Source organism: Lissotriton helveticus, chromosome 9 (genome assembly GCF_964261635.1).
Source record: "Lissotriton helveticus chromosome 9, aLisHel1.1, whole genome shotgun sequence".
Lineage (NCBI taxonomy): Eukaryota > Metazoa > Chordata > Amphibia > Caudata > Salamandridae > Lissotriton > Lissotriton helveticus.
Genome location: NC_136070.1, coordinates 1,259,513,978 through 1,259,536,045, shown reverse-complemented (window position 1 = coordinate 1,259,536,045; position 22,068 = coordinate 1,259,513,978). Strand labels below are relative to the sequence as shown.

General features: G+C 43.3%; 1 protein-coding gene across 3 annotated transcripts in view; it reads right to left on the bottom strand.

Moving 5' to 3' along the window:
- ARIH2 (ariadne RBR E3 ubiquitin protein ligase 2) overlaps positions 1 to 22,068 on the bottom strand; it is a 203,708-nt gene that overhangs the window by 136,880 nt on the left and 44,760 nt on the right. For all 3 annotated transcript variants that reach the window (XM_078661794.1, XM_078661795.1, XM_078661796.1), the window contains one exon: positions 17,858 to 18,201. In XM_078661794.1, coding sequence (XP_078517920.1) covers positions 17,858 to 18,106 — 249 coding nt within the window. In that variant the 5' untranslated portion in view covers positions 18,107 to 18,201. The remainder of the gene's footprint in view (positions 1 to 17,857; positions 18,202 to 22,068) is intronic.

The window sequence follows — 22,068 nt, the reverse complement described above, 5'->3', positions numbered from 1 at the left end:
CCGTGACAATCACACTAATGCTGCCTTAATGGAATTTCTTTCTATATGGATGTAATAGGGCAGAATACTGCAACTCACAGTGAAGGTAGCCAATGGCTCAAGTCAGCTAATCCACTGCCCCATTCGGTATGCTGTAGTGTGTGAGCTACACAATATCAGATTACTGGATGAAGAGGGCTGACAAAAAGCCCAAGGAGTAAGTATATTACACATATCATTTCACTAAACACAAAAGATTCTTGGCTAACAAACCTAAAAAAAAAAAGGAGAAAAAATATAAAAAAAAGCTGTGCCATTCTGTATGAGTATGCATACATGTGCAAGCATATGGCATGACATTAACACTTTTTTTAAAAACATTTTTACATTTTCTGATCCAAGATGGCTGGCTCATTAAAAAAAAATGTTAAGTTAAACTTTAAGTGCGAAAGTGGTTTGGGCAAAATAGCAACTGCCGGATCCGCCCCGCCCCCTTGTAAATATAAAATAAAATAATTCAATGTAAAAAGAAATTTAAAAGGAAGAGTGGCAGAACACTGAGTGAGGAGTATGTGCTGGAAAGCACAAAAGAGTGCAGGGGCAATGGACCAACAGAAGTGTGCAAAAGTGTGTGGCAGCTGCCAGGCCCTACAAAAATGAAAGCTTTTTTAAATTACAAAAAAAATGTTTTAACACCCATAGCGGGTAAGAGAGCAACAAAGGGGTGGTTGGGAGGATAAGGTAAGGCACAGGTTGTCAGTATCAGAGAGGAAGTGGGACAATGGAGAGAGCAAGAAACTCCTACACACTCAAAAAAGTAGCACCCTAAATGAAAGCTGTGGAAGGATACATGTCTGCAAATCAAAAATATGGCAGAGTGCATGCTCCTGGGGAGAGACAAACAACTTGACGAAGGCAACCCATTGAATAAGAAGCATGCAAGAAAGTCAAAAAGCCAATCAATGAATGGGCTTCATGCCCGTCCCGAAGGGGCTTTCGTCTATAGACACGTAAAGAGTGTTTGGTAAGTCAAACCTAACCCAAATGTCACAAAAAGGACCTGAAACTAAGGGAGGGGAAGGAAGCCCTTTACACCCAACTGGTAAAGCATAGGCATGAATAAGACCGCGAGATACTTAAAAAGTACACTGCATTAGTAGATTCAGCAAAATACACATGCCAGCACTGGTAGCAGTGTAACTTGAAAAAGGAAACTCTAGTGCCTGGCAGGTTGCTTTTCTTGTACAAGTCTCCTCTGGGAGGAGGCAGGGTGACTGTATGTCACGTATAAGTACAAGCACTGTACGAAAGTAATTTCAAGCGGCTTTGTCAGCAGCGGTGGCTTGCACTGATGTAGCTATGTCCGATTGCACAAGACATTCTTACATTCAGGGACTGTTCTACAGTTACAGGAATCTATCACACCCTCCTATTCCTAGAGGCTAAACAGCTCTGCAGAGTTTAGCTAAATAAAGCAGACTACGAGAAAATGTGTAACATCCTTTACTGGGAGGACGCCAGGAGAGAAGTGATGAAGCAAGACACTGAAGCAATACTTGGAACAAAAGACCTACATTGGACCAGAGCAAGGCCAATCCAAGGCCTTGGCAGCCCCCCTCCAGAACAAGGCACCGCCTCCTTGGGAAGCCTCCATCCTGGCACAGGCTGAGTCTCTAGTCAATTTATCTGACTGCTGCAGGCACCATCACAGAGCAAGTTCAAACAATGAGTGGCAGCAGTGCACAAACAGAGCATGAAACCAAGAGCCAAGTGAGAGAGGCACCAGAGGAGCTCCAGGACCCGGACGGTGCAGGAACCAGATCATTTTAAAAGCAAGCAGCAGTCCCGAGGAACTTTGCAAAGCACATTCGCTTTCTCATTAAAATAGTCTTTGTTTTCAACTGTGACCTTGTAGAGACCGATTGCCCAAGCCAATCATTTAAGTTGCATGAAAGCGGTTTATATCCATACCACTGGACAGAAAAGTCCTCCTGGGCGACATCAACAGAAAAGCGAGCATCAAGTAACCTTCTCCCAACAACCTTTCATGACTGCAAATCACTGTAAGAGGCCAGTGTAATGACCCTCACAGCAGTGAATAAAATGGCCACCTTAATTTTTTGCCATCGCAATAAGGATGGAAAGTGGCAAGAGTAATGGTTCCAGAGCATTAAAACTCCAAACATTTTCCTTGGGGCCAAAATGTATGGTTTGAAGTGTGACTGGTGCCAGAAGGGTAGGCGGACTGGTGGAGGGGGTAGTTAAGTGGGCTTAACTGGAGTCAGAGTTATTGTGAGGGTTTCATTCCCTGCTGCCCTCTACATGAATCCCCTAGTTTGAGAAGCGATGTAAATTTCACAACACTGCTATGCTGAATCTGAGTCGCTGTTCCCTGGTTCTCTCATCTCAGGATGCTTTTGAAAAACTTGAGCCTGGAGGCATTATGGGTCGATCCAGCACGTGCGACCTTTCCATCTAAAAAGGCACTCAAAGATATTTATTGGCACTGGATCGAGGAGAGGAGATCCGCTATGGTTGTTGGTCCTACCATGTCACTTGAATTCTTGGTTGTAAAGGATGTCCCTAAATACGAAGCCTACTGGGGCTTAATTACCAAGCCAAATGATCGCAAACTGTATCACCAATTACGTGTAGGCTCGTTACCTGTGAGGGGGCTTATGCACTCCTGGTCAATTGGTGGTAGCGATAAGTGTCCTTTCTGTGTAACAGCAGTAGAGAATATCAAACATCTCTTCTTTTGCTGTCCTAAGTACTCGTTACCCAGAAAAGTTTGGCTTTTACCGGTCTGCCGCCTAATAGGTACTAGATCTGCAGTTGCAGCGACTAGGATTCTTAAAACAGATACTTCCCCCCCCTATCGCCATTGGTGTAGCAAAATTCGTGAGCTGGGCTTGGTCAATTCGTATTCGCAACCTTGGCAAATGAAGCTCCCACTGTATATGTTTTTACAACTCTTAGCTCCAATGTAGCATTGTTTTTATGTAGTAAGGGGTCTTTTTGCACATCATTGTCTAAAAATGTAATACTTTTCTTAACATGGTTTTAAAATGTAATGTATTTATTATCTTATATGTAAAAGTATATGAATGTTTTTTTTTTTAATATGTAGTTGTCTTTTATGATGCAAATCGAATAAAGACCTCTCGAATCGCAAAAGAGTCGCTGTTGCCCTGCCACATCCGGAGGGAAGCCTTCACTGCTTGCTATCGCGATCTTTGGCGAATCAAGTGTAAAAAGGAGGTAACATGCTTATTGAATTGGAATGAAATAGAATCTGGGGCCTCACAATCGCTGAATGTCATTAGTTTCCCATCTGTAAACATTTGTAGACCACATGATCGCCGAACAGCACATTGGAGGACCTCTCATTTGAAGTCCAAGCTTACGTGTAAGCTTACAAGGCTAGCTTCATAAGAAAAGACGCAGATCTAACCAGTCAATGAACAGAGATGAACCTTAAGGCTGTACGAGCTAACACTGCATACATCATGCACATGACAGAAAAAAACAAGCATTTTCTATGCAATAGGTCTCGCATTTGTGAGAGTTTAAACTATTGGCATTGCAAATAACAATGGTTTTTATTTATGTTTTAAAAATCAACAAGTAAATAAAAGGCATTGTCATTTACAATGCCAATAGCTCAAACTCTAGTAAATGTGAGACCTATTGCATTGCAAATGCTGGTTTAGTGAGAACTGTTGTACTTAAGAATCATAACACAAGGTCACAGCTGCAAGTAACTGTGGTATTCCTCCTGTTCCCCACTGTTTTATATTTTAGTTAATGAACGCTCTAACTGGATTCCTGGCAGCGGTGACACTGGAAGTGATCGATTAAATTCGTGGCAACGGGCTTGGCCGATTTCCTCCATTTTTTTATGCATTGTTTAGGTGATCAGACAAGTCCCACATTTGTCCCGTCTACGTTTTTACATGTAAAAAAAGAGTACAACTAAGGTCACTTGAAGTCACCTTGAAAAGTAAAAGGGAAGTTACCCACCATAGGTACAATAAGAAAATTGAGGTAATGGACAAGATAAACTAAATATTTTATTAGCCTTGCACAATAGGCTTTTGGGTGGCTACTGTATGAAAAAATACATTTGGCCTGTTGAGGTCCCAAAATAATTAGTCTTATAGTTCTTTTTGGGGTGTTATTTTTGACATCTTACAGTATTTTGGTAGGATTGCTGTCACAGCTTTGAGGTTGTTGGTGGCAACATGATTCAGTGTAATAATTATCGCCCCATTTGCACACTTACAAGAGCTTCAAAATTAGTTTGTCAATCGAGTGTGTAAAACCTTCAAACACCCCAATGTTTACAGGTGAAAAAATAACCCCCCCCCCCCCCCCCCCCGGTAACCCAGCACATTTTAAGCCCATGAAAAATCTAGGTTCATTAGACATATGAACGTAACTAGTGCTTTGGGCAGTGGTTTGCCTAGAATTCTGTATAAGATGCACACACGTGCACTTCTAAGTTGTTCACAGCTGCTTTTTTGCTGGTTTTAAATTGTTCAAATAGTGCAAGCTCGACCCAAACATTTTGGAGAGCTTTACATGAGCGCCATTTACATTTCACAAGGCCAATTCATTTTTTTAGGCACCGGGAGAATCAGCAATTTTCCCAGCTTCTAATAGTGTTCAAGTGATGGTCCACAAAAGTCATCACCGGAGGGATTATGCCCATGGATTGAAAAGCACATGAACACTCAAAAGGCGGACAAAGGCTTGGTGAGCAAAACGGGAACATTAGTGGGCAGTGAATAGGAACACTGGAAAACAAAACCTTCACGAGGTAACTAAGGAGGGGAGAGGTAAAAGAGTATTAGAGGAAATCTCCAGAGGCAGGCACACGGAGTGCAGGATGAGGGCTCTGCAGACTGCCACAAGAGGTGTGGGGAGCGTCAGAGGAAGTCGCACGAGGGGACAATCCTGGAAGAAGGAATACAGGTGTAGGGTGGGGGTCTCGAGATCCAGGCACAAGAGGGAGTAAACGGAGACAGGCACACAAATGGGGTAATCTGCAGAGGCAGGTACACGTGAGGCGTCTACGGAATCAGGCACATGAAGAAGTAGGTCCGCGAAGGAAAAACACTAGGGGATTCTGCAGAGGCAGGTACACAACAAGGGTGACCTGCAGGAACACGGGGGTGGGGTCTACATGGGCAGGCACACAAACAGGTGTCTGGAGGAGGAGCATAACGGTGGAGGTGGTATCTGGAAGCAAACACGAGGGGTTGGTTGGGGAGGCAGGTACACCAAGAGGCGGGAGTGGTCACCTGATGCAGACACACAGGAGATGTCTCTGAAGGCAGGAGCAAAGGGGGAAGGGACATACAGAGGCAGGCTCACAAGGCAGGGTGACTGCAGAGGAAGGGTCACGGAGGATTCCTCAGCGGCCATCACAGGTGGTCGGTCTGGGGAGACTGACACACCACGAGACAGTGGCCTCTCGGGGGGAGGCAGAGGGAGGTGGTTGAGGCAGATGGGACTTGTGTCCTATCTCGATTCGTCCTATCTCTATCTCGAGTCCCCCCAGCACATCTGTTGCATATACCTGGAGGAAACACAGAATTTTGCCTTGACACACACATTAAAGCAGAGGTACTCTATGTAAAACGTTTAAATGTGACTTTGTGTATGTCTTTATATATACAAAGATATAAAGAGACATAAATAGTCAACTTTTAACATTTTGAGAACACGTGCATATATAAATACGCTTACACACTCCTTACAGTTGCCCTTTGTAGAAACCCCATCTGTTCACCTGTGATCCAGTGCGTGCCATCCTAAAATCTGTTTATAGTGACACCAATACATGGAGGTTGGCTGACGAGAAAAATATATTTAAAGAGGTCTCGCATTTAAAATAGATTGTAAATGGAGGTCACCAAATGAGGAATAAAGCAGCGAAGTAAAACCAAACAGAATGGTGGGTGAAGTGGACAATAACATCCATAACCTACGTCAACCTAATAGATTTACATTATGATAAAGGAATGCTCCAGGCCCGGGATTTGAAGGGAGACTAGCAACCACACGGTTCCTCGGGACTTAGGTACAGAAAGAAGCAGAGAGCACAAGGGGGAGGGGGCAGGTCGTAAGGTGCACCCCTTCCTGCCCGGAAGTCAATCTCACTCCCAGCCCACCTGCTCGGGGGTATCTTTCTCGCTCACGGTGGCCAGCAGAGTCCTAGCAGACGTCATGTTTGCGGTGGACCCTGCATGGGTCTCCGGTGCAGGGGTTGCAATACGGGCCCTGATTCAGTCCCTCATGGCGGTGCCGCTTCCCTCTCACCGCAGCCGTCACTGCCAGCCTCTGCGCACCGCTCCCACAGGTGTCCGCGCCCTCTGCCCTCCATCACTGGCACGTGCAATGTCCTGCAGCTTAAGCACACCTCACTTCCTGTGCTTGCCCTCCACGTCTGACAGGTGTCAGTCTCCCCTTCGACCGTCACAGCACGAAAGAGGTGTATACACCCAGAACTAAAATGCAGCTGTGACCCAAGTTGCTGCCGTTCTGGTTAGTACCAAGGCCACCTCCCAGCCTCCCCAAAATAGCCGCCCGCCCCCACACACACAGACTTTGGCAACTTTCGAGACCTCGGCCCACTTCAGCTATTTCCGGCACATGTCGGTTACAGAGACTTTGATTCGGCAATTTACGGCACAATTTGAGAAAAGAAACCAGCACTTCCTAAACCTCTGAGACATCGGGAGTGGGGACGGTGGCAATCACGCACGAGGTGCGCGCCGCAGCAAGCCATGTGTTTTGCATTATCATGCACGCGTCTGCGCAAGATAATGCAAACCACATGTTACCCTATGTGGTAACAGACACCAATAGGCCATGGGAGGAGCAATGCACCCGCCTTTGGCTTACTGTGTGCTAGCTTAAAAAAAATCACACAGGCAAAGGCCAATAACAGGCCTCAAAAGTAAAAAGACACGCACAAGCGTGTTCATTTTCAGTGTTCATTTCGAAAACCCTGTCAAAAGCACTCTTGCTGCGCGAACACTGCTGCGCAGTGTATCGCTAGGCACGAGACCTAAACAGCAAACTTTGAAAAATCATTGCAACAAAGGCGGACTGCTCACCACCAGAGCGCACCACCCAAAACCACACTAATGCATAAAAGCAGATTTGGAGAAATGCCAGTTTTAATGTGACCGCTCAATGCCCAAAACCAAAGAACATCAATCACGCATTTAATAAATTACAGATAAGGATCCCATTTTATGGTTTTTACAGATTTTTAGAGGCAAACACAGACTGAGCACAATCTATTTTTCAGTTTGTATTCCTTACTAAATATGCACAAAAACGGGAACTCGTTTTTAAAATTTTATTAAAGTAATTCTAAATGCAATCAGTCATGACTGACTGCCCGGCAAATAGCTGTGCAGATCGGGAGGTAAGGTAACTAAAAAGGAGAATTCGTTTCCTGACCGCTGTGGACGTGAACAAGATTGATCGCAAAATGTGTACATTTTCATCATTTTATTCATTTATTATTTAAGGATGTCAATTTCTTTAAATTGGTCAGGCATTCAAGGATGAGTGTACAATTGTCGGTTAAGTAAATGCAGAAATTACTAGTTTCAGCTTAATTTTTTCTGCAAATGGGAAAATAAATATGGATAAACAGACAAAATGACCAAAAAATAGATACAGAAAATACAGTTGGTGTCAAAAACAAATGTAATAAAACTGGGAGCCCTGGTTATAAACAGCTTTTACCCTAGAAAACAAACAAATCCAATCTCCCATATTTGGGCTTCCATCCGTCATCCTACAACACTATTACACATAATAAGGCGTACACCTTTATTCCACTCTCAGGTACCAATAACCATGCTAAAATAGCACATACTAGATAGAAGTTCCAGATCATCATGCTTACAAGCCACTCCACACACAACGTTGGCAAATCACAGGCAAGTTAATTGCACGATCATGTACCACAACAACATACATCCTAGAAACACAAATATTCAATAGTACAATACACTCCCTTGCACTTCTCATTAGAATTCATCCACATGCTTTCTGGCTGCAATATAAAAAGTGCTGTCCTCTGGAAAGAAAAGTACAATTGAGCCCACCAAATAAGAACAAGCATTTGCAATGCAATAGGTCTCGCATTAGGAAAGTTTGAGCTATTGGTATTGTAAATGGCAAAGTTTTTATTTATGTTTCTTTTTTTTTAAATAGTTAAATTAATAGCTTCGTCATTTACAATGCCAATAGTTATAACTTTCGCAAATGTGATACCTATAGCATTTGTAATGCAATATGTTTTGTATTTACAAACCGCGAGAGGACAAAAAAAAGCTCCGGACCACCGCCTCCTCCCAGGCCTTCAAAAGGGACCTCAAAGTTCTCCTCCTCCAGAGACACCTCCAAAAGTAATTCACGTCCTCTTGCTATTTGTGAGGAAGACTTCCCACTACTGATAATTTCTACTTTCCATGACCATGGAAGTGCCTTCCCAGTGTATGCCTGTGATTGGAGGGTCTGCGTTTTTGCAGTATTTTCCATGTACTGGTGTTTGGTGCCCTTTTGTAACATGCACACACCACTCTGCCCTTGCAACACACGGCTGCTACCTCTCACATGTCTTTGCCTTTGATACTTGCACAAGTGCCACCTTGCCCATGTAACGCTTGTTCCTGAGCCTGAGTGTCTAGCACTTATTGCAGGACTATACCTCTAATTATACTCTGTTTTCTCTTATAACTGCACACTTGTCACTTTCATTTCCTCTTGTGCATTTTTGACTACCTCATGTATTTTGGTTGCTCACAATTTTTACGCAAGTATTTTGTTTGCTCACGATTGTCACTATTACCTTTACTACCTCATGTATTTTTGGTTGCTTATAGTTTTTACTACCTCATGTATTTTGTTTGCTCACAATTGTCACTATTACCTTATGTAAGTAACGTATGTTTTTGCAACCTGTTCTTTTGTAATGTTTCTCATTATGTTTCATTTCTGTTCCTAATGTAAAGCGCTCTGACGCCTTCGGGTAAAGTCCGCGCTATATAAAAATGCAAAAACACATAAATAAATAAATACTGCCTTCGGGTAAAGTCCGCGCTATATAAAAATGCATAAATACATAAATAAATAAATACCGCCTTCGGGTAAAGTCCGCGCTATATAAAAATGCATAATTAAATAAATAAATAAATAAATAAATACCGCAAATCAAACATCCTCGTTACTCTGCCGGCCTGCGACCAGGAAGTCAGGCAGGCCGGCGCGACAACCGGAAACAGGAAGTAGGAGGGCGGGAGCCTACCCCGCCTCCCACGGAAGAGCCGCCATTGTTTGGAGCACCGGAGCAGGCAGGAGCCTACCCTGCGCCCCGGTGCCGAAGGAGGGAAGAAGAGTCCTGCTGCCGCGCCCTGCAGCTGAGAGCCGCCGCACGAAGGAAGCCGGTGAGTGGGTTGCTGGGGGGGCAGCGCATGTGTGTGCGCGCGCGTGCGGGGGGGCGGGCTGTGTATGTGTGTGTGCGTGCGTGTGTGTATGTGTCTTGGAGTGCGTGTGTGTGACTGTGGGGGAGGGGGTGTGTGTGTGAGCGAGTGTCTGCGCGCGCATGTGTACGGCGCGGGACGCGACGTGCGCGTTCACGAATCCAAGCTCGTACACCCTCTTGTCCTCCTTCCCCCCAGACTGATCGCTATACGTCTCCAGCTGGACACAAGCATCCGCTTGCGGATGCATTGCCAGCGAGACCCAAAAAAACAATGTTTTCTGGTACACCAACAAACCCTTTTGAAACTAAGCCCTGTAAGAACTCAAGACTAACCAGACACAACCCGGCAGCAACAAAGCAGACATCAAACAATGGCTCCTCCAGTCTGATGGCCTTCCTAGATCTGCATGAAAGGTAGCCAGATCTAGAATGTTCTACAATGCCATGATGGGAGCCATTATACAAATGAGAGCATGCCATTGCTACCAGTGAAAAACTCAAAAGAGCCGGCCTGACCCATGTGAAGGCAATATACCGCAACTGCAATGCCACATTACAGTGCAAACTTTCTGGAAAATACATGAAACACCAGTTTGAACGAATGAGACTTGTACATTTACAACAGATTCGAAAATGTTGGTCCGTTGATGGATAAGCTCACTTCTACATCCTGGGTAACAATTCAAACGTTTTTGCATTCCAATATCAAAGTTTAGGTAAAGTTACACCTTATGCGGTTGATGAATTAACATTATTGAAAAAATCTTAGAAACCCCAAGAACAGTGCAATATACCAGGATTATAAACCGATTTTTGAATATAACAGAGCAAGAGTAGAAAATAATTCTACAGAGATTTATAAATAGGACAAAGCAGCCGAATTTTGGCTAACTCCTTACAGAAATTCTAGCAATGCGAACTCGTAATACAAATCCGTCATCACTGAGATCTATGTAAACATACTCATAGATAATGGCATGCCTTCCAAATGCCAAACACTCAAAGCTTGCTCTCCTCCTGTGCACTATTGTTGAATTGAATCCAATTGTAGGTCTAAGGCTCATTCTTTCTTTTACATGCCATACACTGTGTTAAGCAGCTTGTTTACAAGTGACAAGGGTCAACATTTGTTCAGCTGCCTGCCTAGCATTAGATCAAAGCTTTCATCCTGCCACTTCTCAAATATAAAACAGGCCTTAGTGTTACTATTCTTGCTGGTCCACACATGTCTCTCATCACTGCTGTGTCCTAAGAGCTGGTGGCTGCTTTTGGACGTACTATGCAAGAATTTCTACAAAAGGGCTGCACACTGACTGGCAAGACTATCAGTCATCTTCAACTGTTTCATGGTAAATGTAGTGCAGAGCAGCCTGGCTGACGTTTTTCCTTTTATTGTCTGATCAGTTCCTTAAAAGCTAGAGCTGTAAATCCACAAAGATAAGTTAGTTTCGCTCTTGTGCTTTTCATCAGAATTGAGCAGTCTACGACAGGGTGCATGAATTACTACTTAATTCCGAGGATCAAATACCCAGTGGCACTCCAATGCAGACCACTGGCTCAGACAACAATCGCCAGTTACAATCCTTGCCAAAATTCACGCTTCTCCACTCTCCCAGCTTCTTGAATGCGTGATTGCCCTAGCGCCGTCTGGATTTGTGCTTCACAGGTCCACTGCACTGAATCTCCATACAGTTTTCAATCAAATTAAGCCAGAGGTTAAGGCAGCATTCGTGCTACTTGATGCCAAGAAGGCATTCGCCTCTCTAGAGTGGGCTTTCCTCCTAGATACAGTGATGGCATCGGCTCTTATATCCTCGCCCAACAGCCCGCATCTCAGTCAATGGTCTCATGTCGGATCCCTTCTCAATAGCACCTGGAACACGGCAAGGTTGTCCCATATCCTCCTACTTTTTATAATGCCCATGGACCCTATGGCCAAGCAGCTGCAGCAAATATATTTATAAAGGTATTTCTTTTCAGCACGAGCGGTTGTTATCTATGTATGCAGACAATATGTTACTCTTTGTAAGGGAGCAAGAGGCTAACCTAGTACCACTAATTCATGAGATTGTACAATTCGGTACCTATTAACGAGACTATTAACGAGACTCTATAAACTAGGTGAAATCGGACCTCTTCCCACTTCCAGACTGCACATCAGTCTCCTTGGACTACCTGGTCAGCTGGGTTACTGACTCAGTGACATATTTTGCTGTAATCCTGTCAAGGCAACCGAGCAGGTGATCAGGCCTAATTATGGTCCAAAGACAAACAATATCTATGGCTTCAGCTCCCACTTTCCCTGGTTGGCAAAGTGGCTGTGATTGAAATGGTGGTCCTCCCTAAATTATTTATATCTTTTTACAAATTAATTCATGAATTAATTTGTAGATTTATATAACACAGCTTATCATCCTTGAGGGTATCCTGGGGCTGTCCATGTGCTCCAGGAGATTAGGTGATTTGCCCAGAATCACAGGATGTTGAGCTGATACAGAGAGACTATCCTGAGATACCAACCCCGTAATTTTACTACTAGGTGGGTCAATGTAATTTTGCTAAGTTGTGGTATCTCCAATGGGGTGCACATACCCTATCTTGTACTGGGGCATGGTGAGGCCATGGTGATTCCGTTGGCCTCACCTTTACCATTGGGCTTGCCAAGACCACAGAGGGAGATTCATGCCGTGCTACCACTCGCTGGGCCTGGAGATCTGTCTTGCAAAACTGGCATGTCCTGTCTATATTCTCCGCCAATCACACTACACTCTAACCTTATTTGCCTGCTCATGCTGAAACACACGCTGCAGAATACTTTGTCTAAAATGGCCTTGGTGGAGATCAGGAACCTTGATGCCAATGGCAGTTTTGGATCACTAGACAAATTTTGTTCGTGCAGCAATGCTACCGCCCTTGACATCTTTAGATATGGCCAGTTGCGTGACACGGTGCAGAAGCATGGGTGGTGTTTCCACAAGAGCCTGCAGAATTCCCCCCCACGATGCAATTCCTCACATCTGCCAATACTACTAGATGGCCCTCTAAACTATACAGTCTTGTGCTACAACTTAAGATGGCCAGAACCGATCTGACTAGAACGATTTTGGAACAAGATCTCAGTACATCCATACCTGATGGAAATATTGCTGTGAGTAAACCAGCACCCTTACCATGAACTATAAGCACAAGTTACAATATAAATTCTTGCACCGGGTTCAGGTCACTCCACGAAAGACTTGACCCTTTTATCCCTCACAGTTGTTGTTGCTGCAGACACGGTGACACTGGATTCCTCCATCTTTCCTAGGCATTGGCTTGTGATCCTTGGTGTCATAGCGGGCATAACACATCATACCCTACAACTGGACCAACTGACAACTCTACTTGGCTATGTTAAAGTGGTCTCATCTGCGGTCCGGCGTCTCACTGCAATGGCTTTGTTACAGGATAAACAAAGAGTGGCGAAGAACTTGGGGTGAGTCAGATAACCCACGGTAACCGACTGGCTAAGCAATATGGCGATCTGTAATGACCGGGTCAAAACTTACACTCTCCACATCCCCACCGCAAGACATATGGGAACCTAACTAACTTTTAAGGAACTGATCAAGGAATACCAAGAAAAAGCTAGACTGGCCTGTACTACATTTCCCTTACAAAACATGAGGATGAACGTTAGTCTTACCCGCCAGTGTGCAACCCTTCTGTAGAAATTCTTGCATCGCCGGTCTGAAAGCAGCCATCAGCTCTTAGGACACAGCAGTGATAGCAAACATGCCTTGACCAGCAAGAATAGTAACACTTAGGACTTTTTTTTATATTTGAGACGTGGTAGGATAAAAGCTTTGATCTAATTACAGTCAGGCAGCTGAACATATTTTGACCAATGCCGCTTAGAAGCATGCTGTTGAACACAATAAATCGCATTAACGAAATATTGCTCACCACTCCAAATCCAGTCACCAGTTCCAAATGCTCAACACATAATATGAATCAATGGTCCATGTTTCAATGTAATAACACGAAAATCCTGGATTCGATTTCTGTTAGATTTTTTTATCTAACATCGTCTCATAGAATTATATTGATTATAGACTAAGCCAACGTGTTTCGACCCCCTTGGTTCCTCTTCGGGGCTCCTTCTAATTACATTTGCTGATTCCAAAACAACAGTTCTTATCCTCTAATGAGGTAAAGCACTTCCCACATAGACAACACCATCAACCCACACTCTTCAAACGAAGCACAACCTACACCATAACAAGGCGCATGACCAGAAAAAAACGTTGTCACCTTATTAAGTGTATTAAGTGCTGTATAAAATAAGCCAGAATAAACAAAAACATGTCAGGGAAAAATACTCACAAAAACTACTCAAATGGTTTGCAACACCAACATGATCAAACCAGAGAAACATAAAATTACACATTCTGAAACAATAAAGAGGGCTCAGGCATGAGAAAAAAGCCAATTGGAGCAGAATATTTCACAAGAATAGGAAACAACAACCCTACATTATTATTCATGGTCTACAATATGCTAGCCAACTGAGAGTCCTCTCTTTGTAGAGTAGAACAGGTCACCTTTCCTAAAAAACACCCCGCAAACCCTTGAAAGCAGAGTTCTTGCATACCAGGGACTGGTTGAGTTTACCAGGACTTCTTTGTATTGAATGGCCAAGGTTTAAAGCCCAGCCTGTCTATATCCAACAATGGCCTATACACCTCACTGCTCTCCATAGCTACTCCAAACCACACTTCAAAATGGTAAAATCAGATACTGAAAATCCAAATAAGAGCTCATAAATTCTTAAAGGATGAGGTAAGGTGCAAGAGTACAATACTCCTCCATGACAGACAAAGAAGAGCAGCTTAAAGAAAAGTTTACTTTTCATGTATGACTGCACCTTAAACATTGTGAGATGTAGTCAAACGCATCTAGGTAAACTTCTGCTCGAGTGACAAATGCTGACCAACTAACAAGTCTTAAACATCGTGCTTTACTGACACCATCTTGATATTTCATGGCTGTGCAAAACAGGCTACTGCTACCCCAGCCAATTAAAGTTTAATCAAGAATCAACTAATAAGTTGTCTTAGCTGGATTAAAACCTTTGACCTACAGGCTGCAAACCTGTGTTTTTTCAGTTCCCATAGCAGGATCATGGGTTGGATCACTGAGAAGTAGCACCAGAACCAATGTTTTCACAGCAACAACTTTCAAATGGGTAATCAGTCATTTGGAGTCTAGAGTTGGCAATGCTCTCGCCAGATGGTTTTTGCTGAGACCTCTGCTGGCACAGTCAAGGCCATTATGTTTAAATGTATCAAAAGGGCACCTCTGCAACAGCAAATCCCTACCAACTGGAAAACCCTGTCAGTCCAGAGATGGAATGATCGATCGCTTTTCATGCATAATAAGGTGAATTACAGGATCCTCAAAGCATGGCCATTAAATTCAACGCTCACGTTTCACTGAGAAAAAGAAAGGCACTGCATTGGTAGAACAATTTCAATTACAGAGCTGGGCTACAGCGGGGTTTGAAAACAATCTAAAGAAAATACTTAGGAACAGACAAAAGGTATGTACAGGCAAGGAAGGTTTTTTAAAAAGTTAGAACAAATTGGTACAATATGGGAACACTAAACTACACATAATCAGTGGTTTCAAGTTACTGAACAACCAATCAATCAACTTAAAGTGAATCTGGCTAAAATGGAGGAACACTGAAGGCAAATGCAAAAACAACTGCTGACTGGTATTATGACAAGATGGTGGGATATAGAAAGAGTAAAAAACACACAACATGTAACTAAAAATATGCTTCGAGAACACACAGATGATGCAGGAAAAGACAAACATAATAAAAAAATAGGCATACCCTTACTGTGTAAAAGGGAAGCCCTACAGGAGAGCACAGAAGAATTAAACAAAGACAAATAGTAAAAATAAAAATAAATGCACTGGAATGGCATCACAGTTTGACCTCTTTATAGTAGGACACATCCTAGATAACAGTAGGAGTTTCTATTTACTAATCTGGGAGTTGTGCGGGTAAACATGTTAGACTGGCATTTCTAGTGGAGAGAAGACCGTCCGCAATGATTCACTCGTTGCACCCCCCCCCCCCAACCCTGGAAAACTGATCCAGTAGATGAAAAGCAAGACTTATCGGAAGAGGCAAGTAACAAATCGCTGCACCCCAGCATCCTGTTTATTTATGAATAATACATCTTCTGTGTGTGAAGTCGATCAAGGCAACCTTCATTCAGGACAACAAGACAGCCCCAAACGGATTAATGTATCCAGTGAGAAAATCCAGACGCTACCCAAACCTTGCTAAACCAATACTAATTAGAGATGCAAAGGGTGCTTAAAGGCATACAAGTTCAAACTACTTCAATGACACCAGTCAACTGTTCACAAAGTACCACACAAGCATCTTTTCAGGCGTCTATCGAATACACCAATCGCCACAGGTGAAGATGAGTGAACCAATCTTAGTGTTTAGGTGTTACAGTGCCACAATTTTATGGATCTCATTTACAAAAAAAAGCTTACTGCAAGTTGAAAACCATTCTACTGATTAACAATGCAGCATTCTTAATGCCTAATGTCAGCGAAGTTGGTTACCGCGTGCTGTACACGTCTGAAGTAGAGAGTTGCTATCCTCCATGACATTTCGGGTAGGTGAATATGTCTCAGGAGGACAAGCATCAGAGTTGTCCATTTGCACACTCTAGATAAATCAAATGGACATGTTTATTAGAGATAAGTTTACAATGTGTGTCAAAATTAAGGGCAAGTTTCATCAGGTGAACATCATACTGAGAAGACTGGGGAAGGGCAGGTGGGACAAAGGTTGGCCTGCTACTGCACAAGCAGCCAATGTATGCAAGATGGTGAGAACAAAAACTGAATGAGTTAATAGCTTGAGCTTTTGTAGCATGGGTGCAGGGCAGATTACCAGCGAGAGCAGGGTAGGAATCATCATATTTACGTAATGTGATTTGTGACAGGAGCGAGGAGCTGTTTCGTGTGCTGGCATAACCACATCTGGCGAGTTTCTTACTTAATTAGGAGGCAGCTCCCAGAGGGAGATATTTATGGACCAGGCAGAGGAGTTTACAGTTAGCATGCTTAAATACGGAAACAAGGTTATTACACTTCACTCCAATTGTTAATTGAACAGGTCAATAAAAACAGAAGAGCCTTGTTTTCTTCTAATTTGGACTAATGTAACCCACAGAGTGATTGGCCTCCATGGGGACATGTTGCTACGATCCAGACACTCCAAAACAGAGTACCTTGGCTACTACTGGACCTGCCAAACAGAAATACCACATGTAAAAGTGTTGCGCTCAACAGTCCTGCTTTGATCCACATTTAACCTATGCACTGCTGGACAAAGGCCTCCATGAAACAGTCTATCACTTCTGCTTCTTTTTTTAAATTAGGCATCCTGTTTTTATTCAAGATGAATCCACACAAGACAAGATTTTGCATGGTGAAACAAATAATGAAACAAGCATGAACTTTCACATTGACAACACAAAACAAGCACAACACAACTACGTGTTTGTAATGTGTGTGCCCTCAAAGGTTCTCTTCAGTACTCTCCTCATATCTGCACAGAATGATCAGTGCCGGTTGGCACAGAAGAGGACACATCCTCCTCAGAATGCCATGACTTTTGCAATTGCATAGTTTGGGCTCTGAGATCCAGGGTCATGTTGCAAGACGGTCTGGCAGATAGTCATGGGGCATTGTTGCCGCATGAAAACAAGCAGTGACGAAGCCAAGAGGTCTACTGCTGGTCGCCAGTCTTTTGGCTTTGCCAAAGCTCGCTTTGTGTTATGACCTTTTTTGTTGAAAAGCTGCAAGTTCCCCATCTAAGAAAAAAATTGTAAAAGCAAAAATATTTTTGGGGGTCTTAAAAAACACAGCACCAGAGTAGCCCCTGCCACAAAATTGAACTACTTTGTTTGTTGATGCGCTCCTTGTGAAAGGGCAGAATGCGGTCACTCAATGCAAAGTTAAGCAATGCTTCAAGTCCTATTACCCACTGTCACATGCTGCAGCGGGGGGAAGAAAAATGAGATCGACCATAACGGAGGAAAGGACGAAGCCCTTACACGCAAGTATATTAAACATATAATTTTAGTAAAATTAAAAGGTCTTGGATACACCCCCACCCCCAAGAGGGCACAAATACCAAAATAATTTGTGTGATGTACGGAGTAGGTTTCAATTGAATTACCAGTGTTTTCTTACCCTGTAGAGCTCCAAATGGGATAAAAGTTCTTAGACTTAAACAACCAATATAGCAACATGCTGCCAGGAGAACAAAAAACATTTCCGCACCTTTAGCATGGACGCCAGACTGGCCACGTGCTCGATCAGAGCGCTCTCAGACTCTTTGTAGGTCAAGCAGGTGAACTGGTATTCCTCTGGATCAAATGCATCAGCTCCTTGCTGCTCCACATCATTCGCAACCCCCTCGTAATAATCCTCCATATCACAAGGATACTCGTCTTCGTCATCTTCATCACAATTGGGATCATAGTCTTCTTCGTTGCTATCTGAACCCTGACTGTTCATGTCCACTGACATTTTATTGTTCCGCCTACGTCGAAAGCAACAGAAGACCTCCCCCACCCACCTGCACACGTTACTGTTGTCTAGTGTTCATCTGAAACTTCGCCGCACTAAAGAGAGGGGATAAAAAAAAAAAAAAAACAATCAGCAAGTTTAAGAGGACAATACCACTTATTCACGTAAAACTGCTAAATATCAGCAGAAGCAGATGCTGGGTATTCCAACTCCTTCTCAAACTGATGTCCATCAGCACCTCTTAACCCCATTCTCAATCTGATGACAATCAATTAAACAGCACTGGTTTGTGGGTGTGTTAGCATGAGCAAGAAAAGCAGTACACAGGTTTTTTGGTAAGACAATGTTGCGACCCACATGCATTTGAATTTGGGGATACAAGACAGACGCATTTGTATCAGTAATCTCAATTTCGATCAATCAAAAAAATATAAATGTATCTATGTAGAGGTTCTTGTACAGTACACACCTAATTTACAGACAGACACTGAAGAGATCTAATCAGATTCCAAAGTAATTGGATGCTGGAGTAGTCATGGCAAAGTGGGAGGGGACATGGACAGTAAAATGTAAGACATCCGAGCTTAAGCAGACTTCTTAGTCAGTTCTTCAAGAACACTATTGAGTTAAAAGAATTTAACCTTACTTGACTCAATAGTCCGGTAAACATAACAATGAAACCCTTTGGGAACCAGCATTCCTGTTACCGCCTGTTCAACAAATGCCCAAATGCTAACAAGGAGAATAAATGCATCGTCAGCAAACTGGTCTACAGCAGGAGTCCGTGAAGAAGTCTCACTTACTAGATATGCTTTCACCTTCCAATCCAATGACTGTTAACCCCTCCCTGCACTACCAAACACTACAAAAAAAAAAACAGTACGAGGGATGACCTTAGGAAATGTCAAAAGCCTCATACTAGCTTTGTGCATACCCCCTTCATTCACCAGCACAGCCCATCCCCCAGTACTTGAAAACCCAACTCTGCTGTACCTACATATCCCCCATGTCACATCTGAAGCTTCAATTATGTACATTTCTCTCCGGCATTCCTCCACTTTGACACTCTTCCTCAAACAGCATTAAAAACATCAAATACCTTCAACTTGAGCATTTCTTGCCATGAGCACTGCATGGCTAGTTTGACTTTGATAACTTGCAACACAGTCACTCTAAAGATCACCATACAATGTATGCATCATCTTGTTCTTACCCCACCACATCCTGTTACTGGTTATTGAGAACCTTTAAAGTCTGTTATGTCACCTTCAGTATAACTTAACTGCATTCCTGTTTAAAAAGATTATATTCAAACCAATACCAAACCAACCATTTCAAATGCAACAGAATTCCAGCATATCAATGATACGCTGTTCAAATAATCTGACACACACATGCTGCTGCACTCACAGACCGCGTGCGAACATAGCTGAGCAAGCAAAGGCTGCAGCAACACCAAGTACTTGGAGCTAAACGATACGCGTCTTACGATAGGCATCTTAAAATAACCTGGTCAGACACCAAAGTGGGGAACTTATTTACTTGCAGCTAAATTGTAGAGGCTGCCTGCAAGCAAGTGCAGAGTTGAAGTTAATTTATATGGGCATCCCAAAAGGGCAGTATCAATGAATAGAGTATGAAAACCAAGGTCCATGACTACCTGTGCAGTCAATCAGCAATAAACAGCTTAGTTTGGCCCCAGTGACTAAGTAAACAACTGAAAGTGAATGCTGCTGGATACAGAAAACTATACAGTATGGGTGTGTGGAAAATTTACACTTGTGGTAATCGCACACAAAGATTGCCATCCTTGCCTGTCCGCTGAGATGAAAATAAGGATGACCAAAGTTAAGAGTGGCACAAGGTAGACAGGGCAAAAACTAGCAAGTAGTACTCATACCTTAAAAGAAAAACTTCTTGGCTGACATTAAGGGGCAGATTACGATGGGGGGGGGGGGGAGGGGGGGGCGGCGGATCGCCCCGCCGGTGACAAGAACCCCCCACCAGCCCGACGGCAGGGGGTCGGGCCGGCGGGGAAAGACCGTCTGTCACTTTTCCACCGGAAACAAGGTTAATATGGTGGCGATGTCTGCAAGACACCGCCATCCATATTACAATGCAGGCGGTCACTCACCTTTTCATGGCGGCAATGCCGCTATGGAAAGACTCGCAGTCCTTGCTATTGGGGGCACGTAGCGGGCCCCCAGGGTGTTGGGGTGCACGTACCCCCTGCATTGGCATGGACAAAGTGGCAGGCACCACGCGGTGCCTGTCATCTTGTGCATGCCAATGCACATCGTGCATTCCGAGCATTGTGGTGGGCGGTGCTGTGAGCACCACCCGCCACAATGCTGGGAATAGGGGATGCCACTGCCACGGTCACAGTGGCATCCTGATTGCAGGTGCGGGACCGCCACCCCCTTGCGGACGGTCCCGCATTCTACAACGGTGGCGGGCTGACTGTGTCCGCCCGCCATATTAAGCAGCCCCTAAGTGATTGCAAACTGCAACATCCAATATAACTAGGTGTATTTCAATTGATCCCAATACTGTAAATGACAACTGATAATGTAGACGTAATATCCCCAATGATGAGAACACCCCATCATTTTGTACTAAAATAACAGAGTTCCGGGGGGGTGGAATTACTATCGCCTAACACCCAAAACGTTTGGGTAAAAGGACAAGGTTTCCAGTTCATTTTGTCCACTGGACAAGCAGGTTCAAACCTCTCTTGGCTGCCAGTTTGCAGTAGCACAGTAAAGTTAAATGCATACCTTTACTGTTAGGGTGAGAGCATTTACAAAATTAGAGAGCTGAAAGCTTAGTTTAAATAACTGGCAGTGATTCCAATATAAAAATGTATACATGTTTGCAAAATATAACAATTTATGGCCATTTTTATTGCACCCTGATACTATTAAAATACATGTTGAAGAAAGCAGGCCTAATTTTCGATTGATGGATCTCAAATAAAATGTACTGAAAAAATCTGCAACTCGGAAGAAAAAAAAACAGACAAAAATGGACAAAAGATCGACAGTTTTGCTAAACAATTGTGCAATTTTAAAAACCAACATTAAATATGATTTTTCTAAGGCATCATTTATTGTAATATGTTTGATGCATGCCAATATTTTAGAAAAAATAATGGAGTGAGCGTCACGCTATTATGGGCAACGAATAAAAAATATTAATTAGGCGCCCCTATTTATGTAAAGTGACCGGCAAGTCTATGACGCAGCACGGGAGCAGATTTAGGACTTTACAGGGGTAGGCGTAGAAACCTGCAGCAGTTGCAAGTTTCTAGGTTTACTCTTAGCAATCTTTATATTTGCTCATGTGAAAAACTGCCAAGGAAGCACAAATTTACTTGTTAAAAACATTTTCACTGCATCCCAAACGTTTTTTTGAGAGGGGTAGAGGGGAGGCCCCTCCCACCCTGGAAGACGTTTTACTCCAGTTTTTGTCATGAGTATAGTTAAGACCTTTTCTGGGGTGGGAACAGGTTGGAGAGGAGTTGGTTACTTAAAAGCGTCAGTTGGGGGAGTATACAACCTCACAGATGATTCAAGCCCTGAAACTACCAGTTATCGTCTACTTGCAACCCCAGAGAGCATATTTGCCCACATGAAATCCTGCATGTAAGCAAACTCAACTTTGCGTGTGTAAGCCAAACTTACAAGTATAAATAGCTTTGATAATCAGACCAATAACATTTTGACTGACAAAACTTGGCAGTTTATACAGTTGTAAAACGTAAATGTCCAGGCTTTGACAGAGCGCTTGGATTATGCTCAAGACTGCAAAGACAGGAACTGAGACATAGTGAGATACAATGATCGCCTAAGAATCCCATGGCGTGGTCGTGCTGATTAACCTAGGAACGGGACTGCTAGTATATTCTGTACAACAATGTTCTGTGAAAATCGAGTCAATGCTAAAAGTAAGTTTACCAAAGA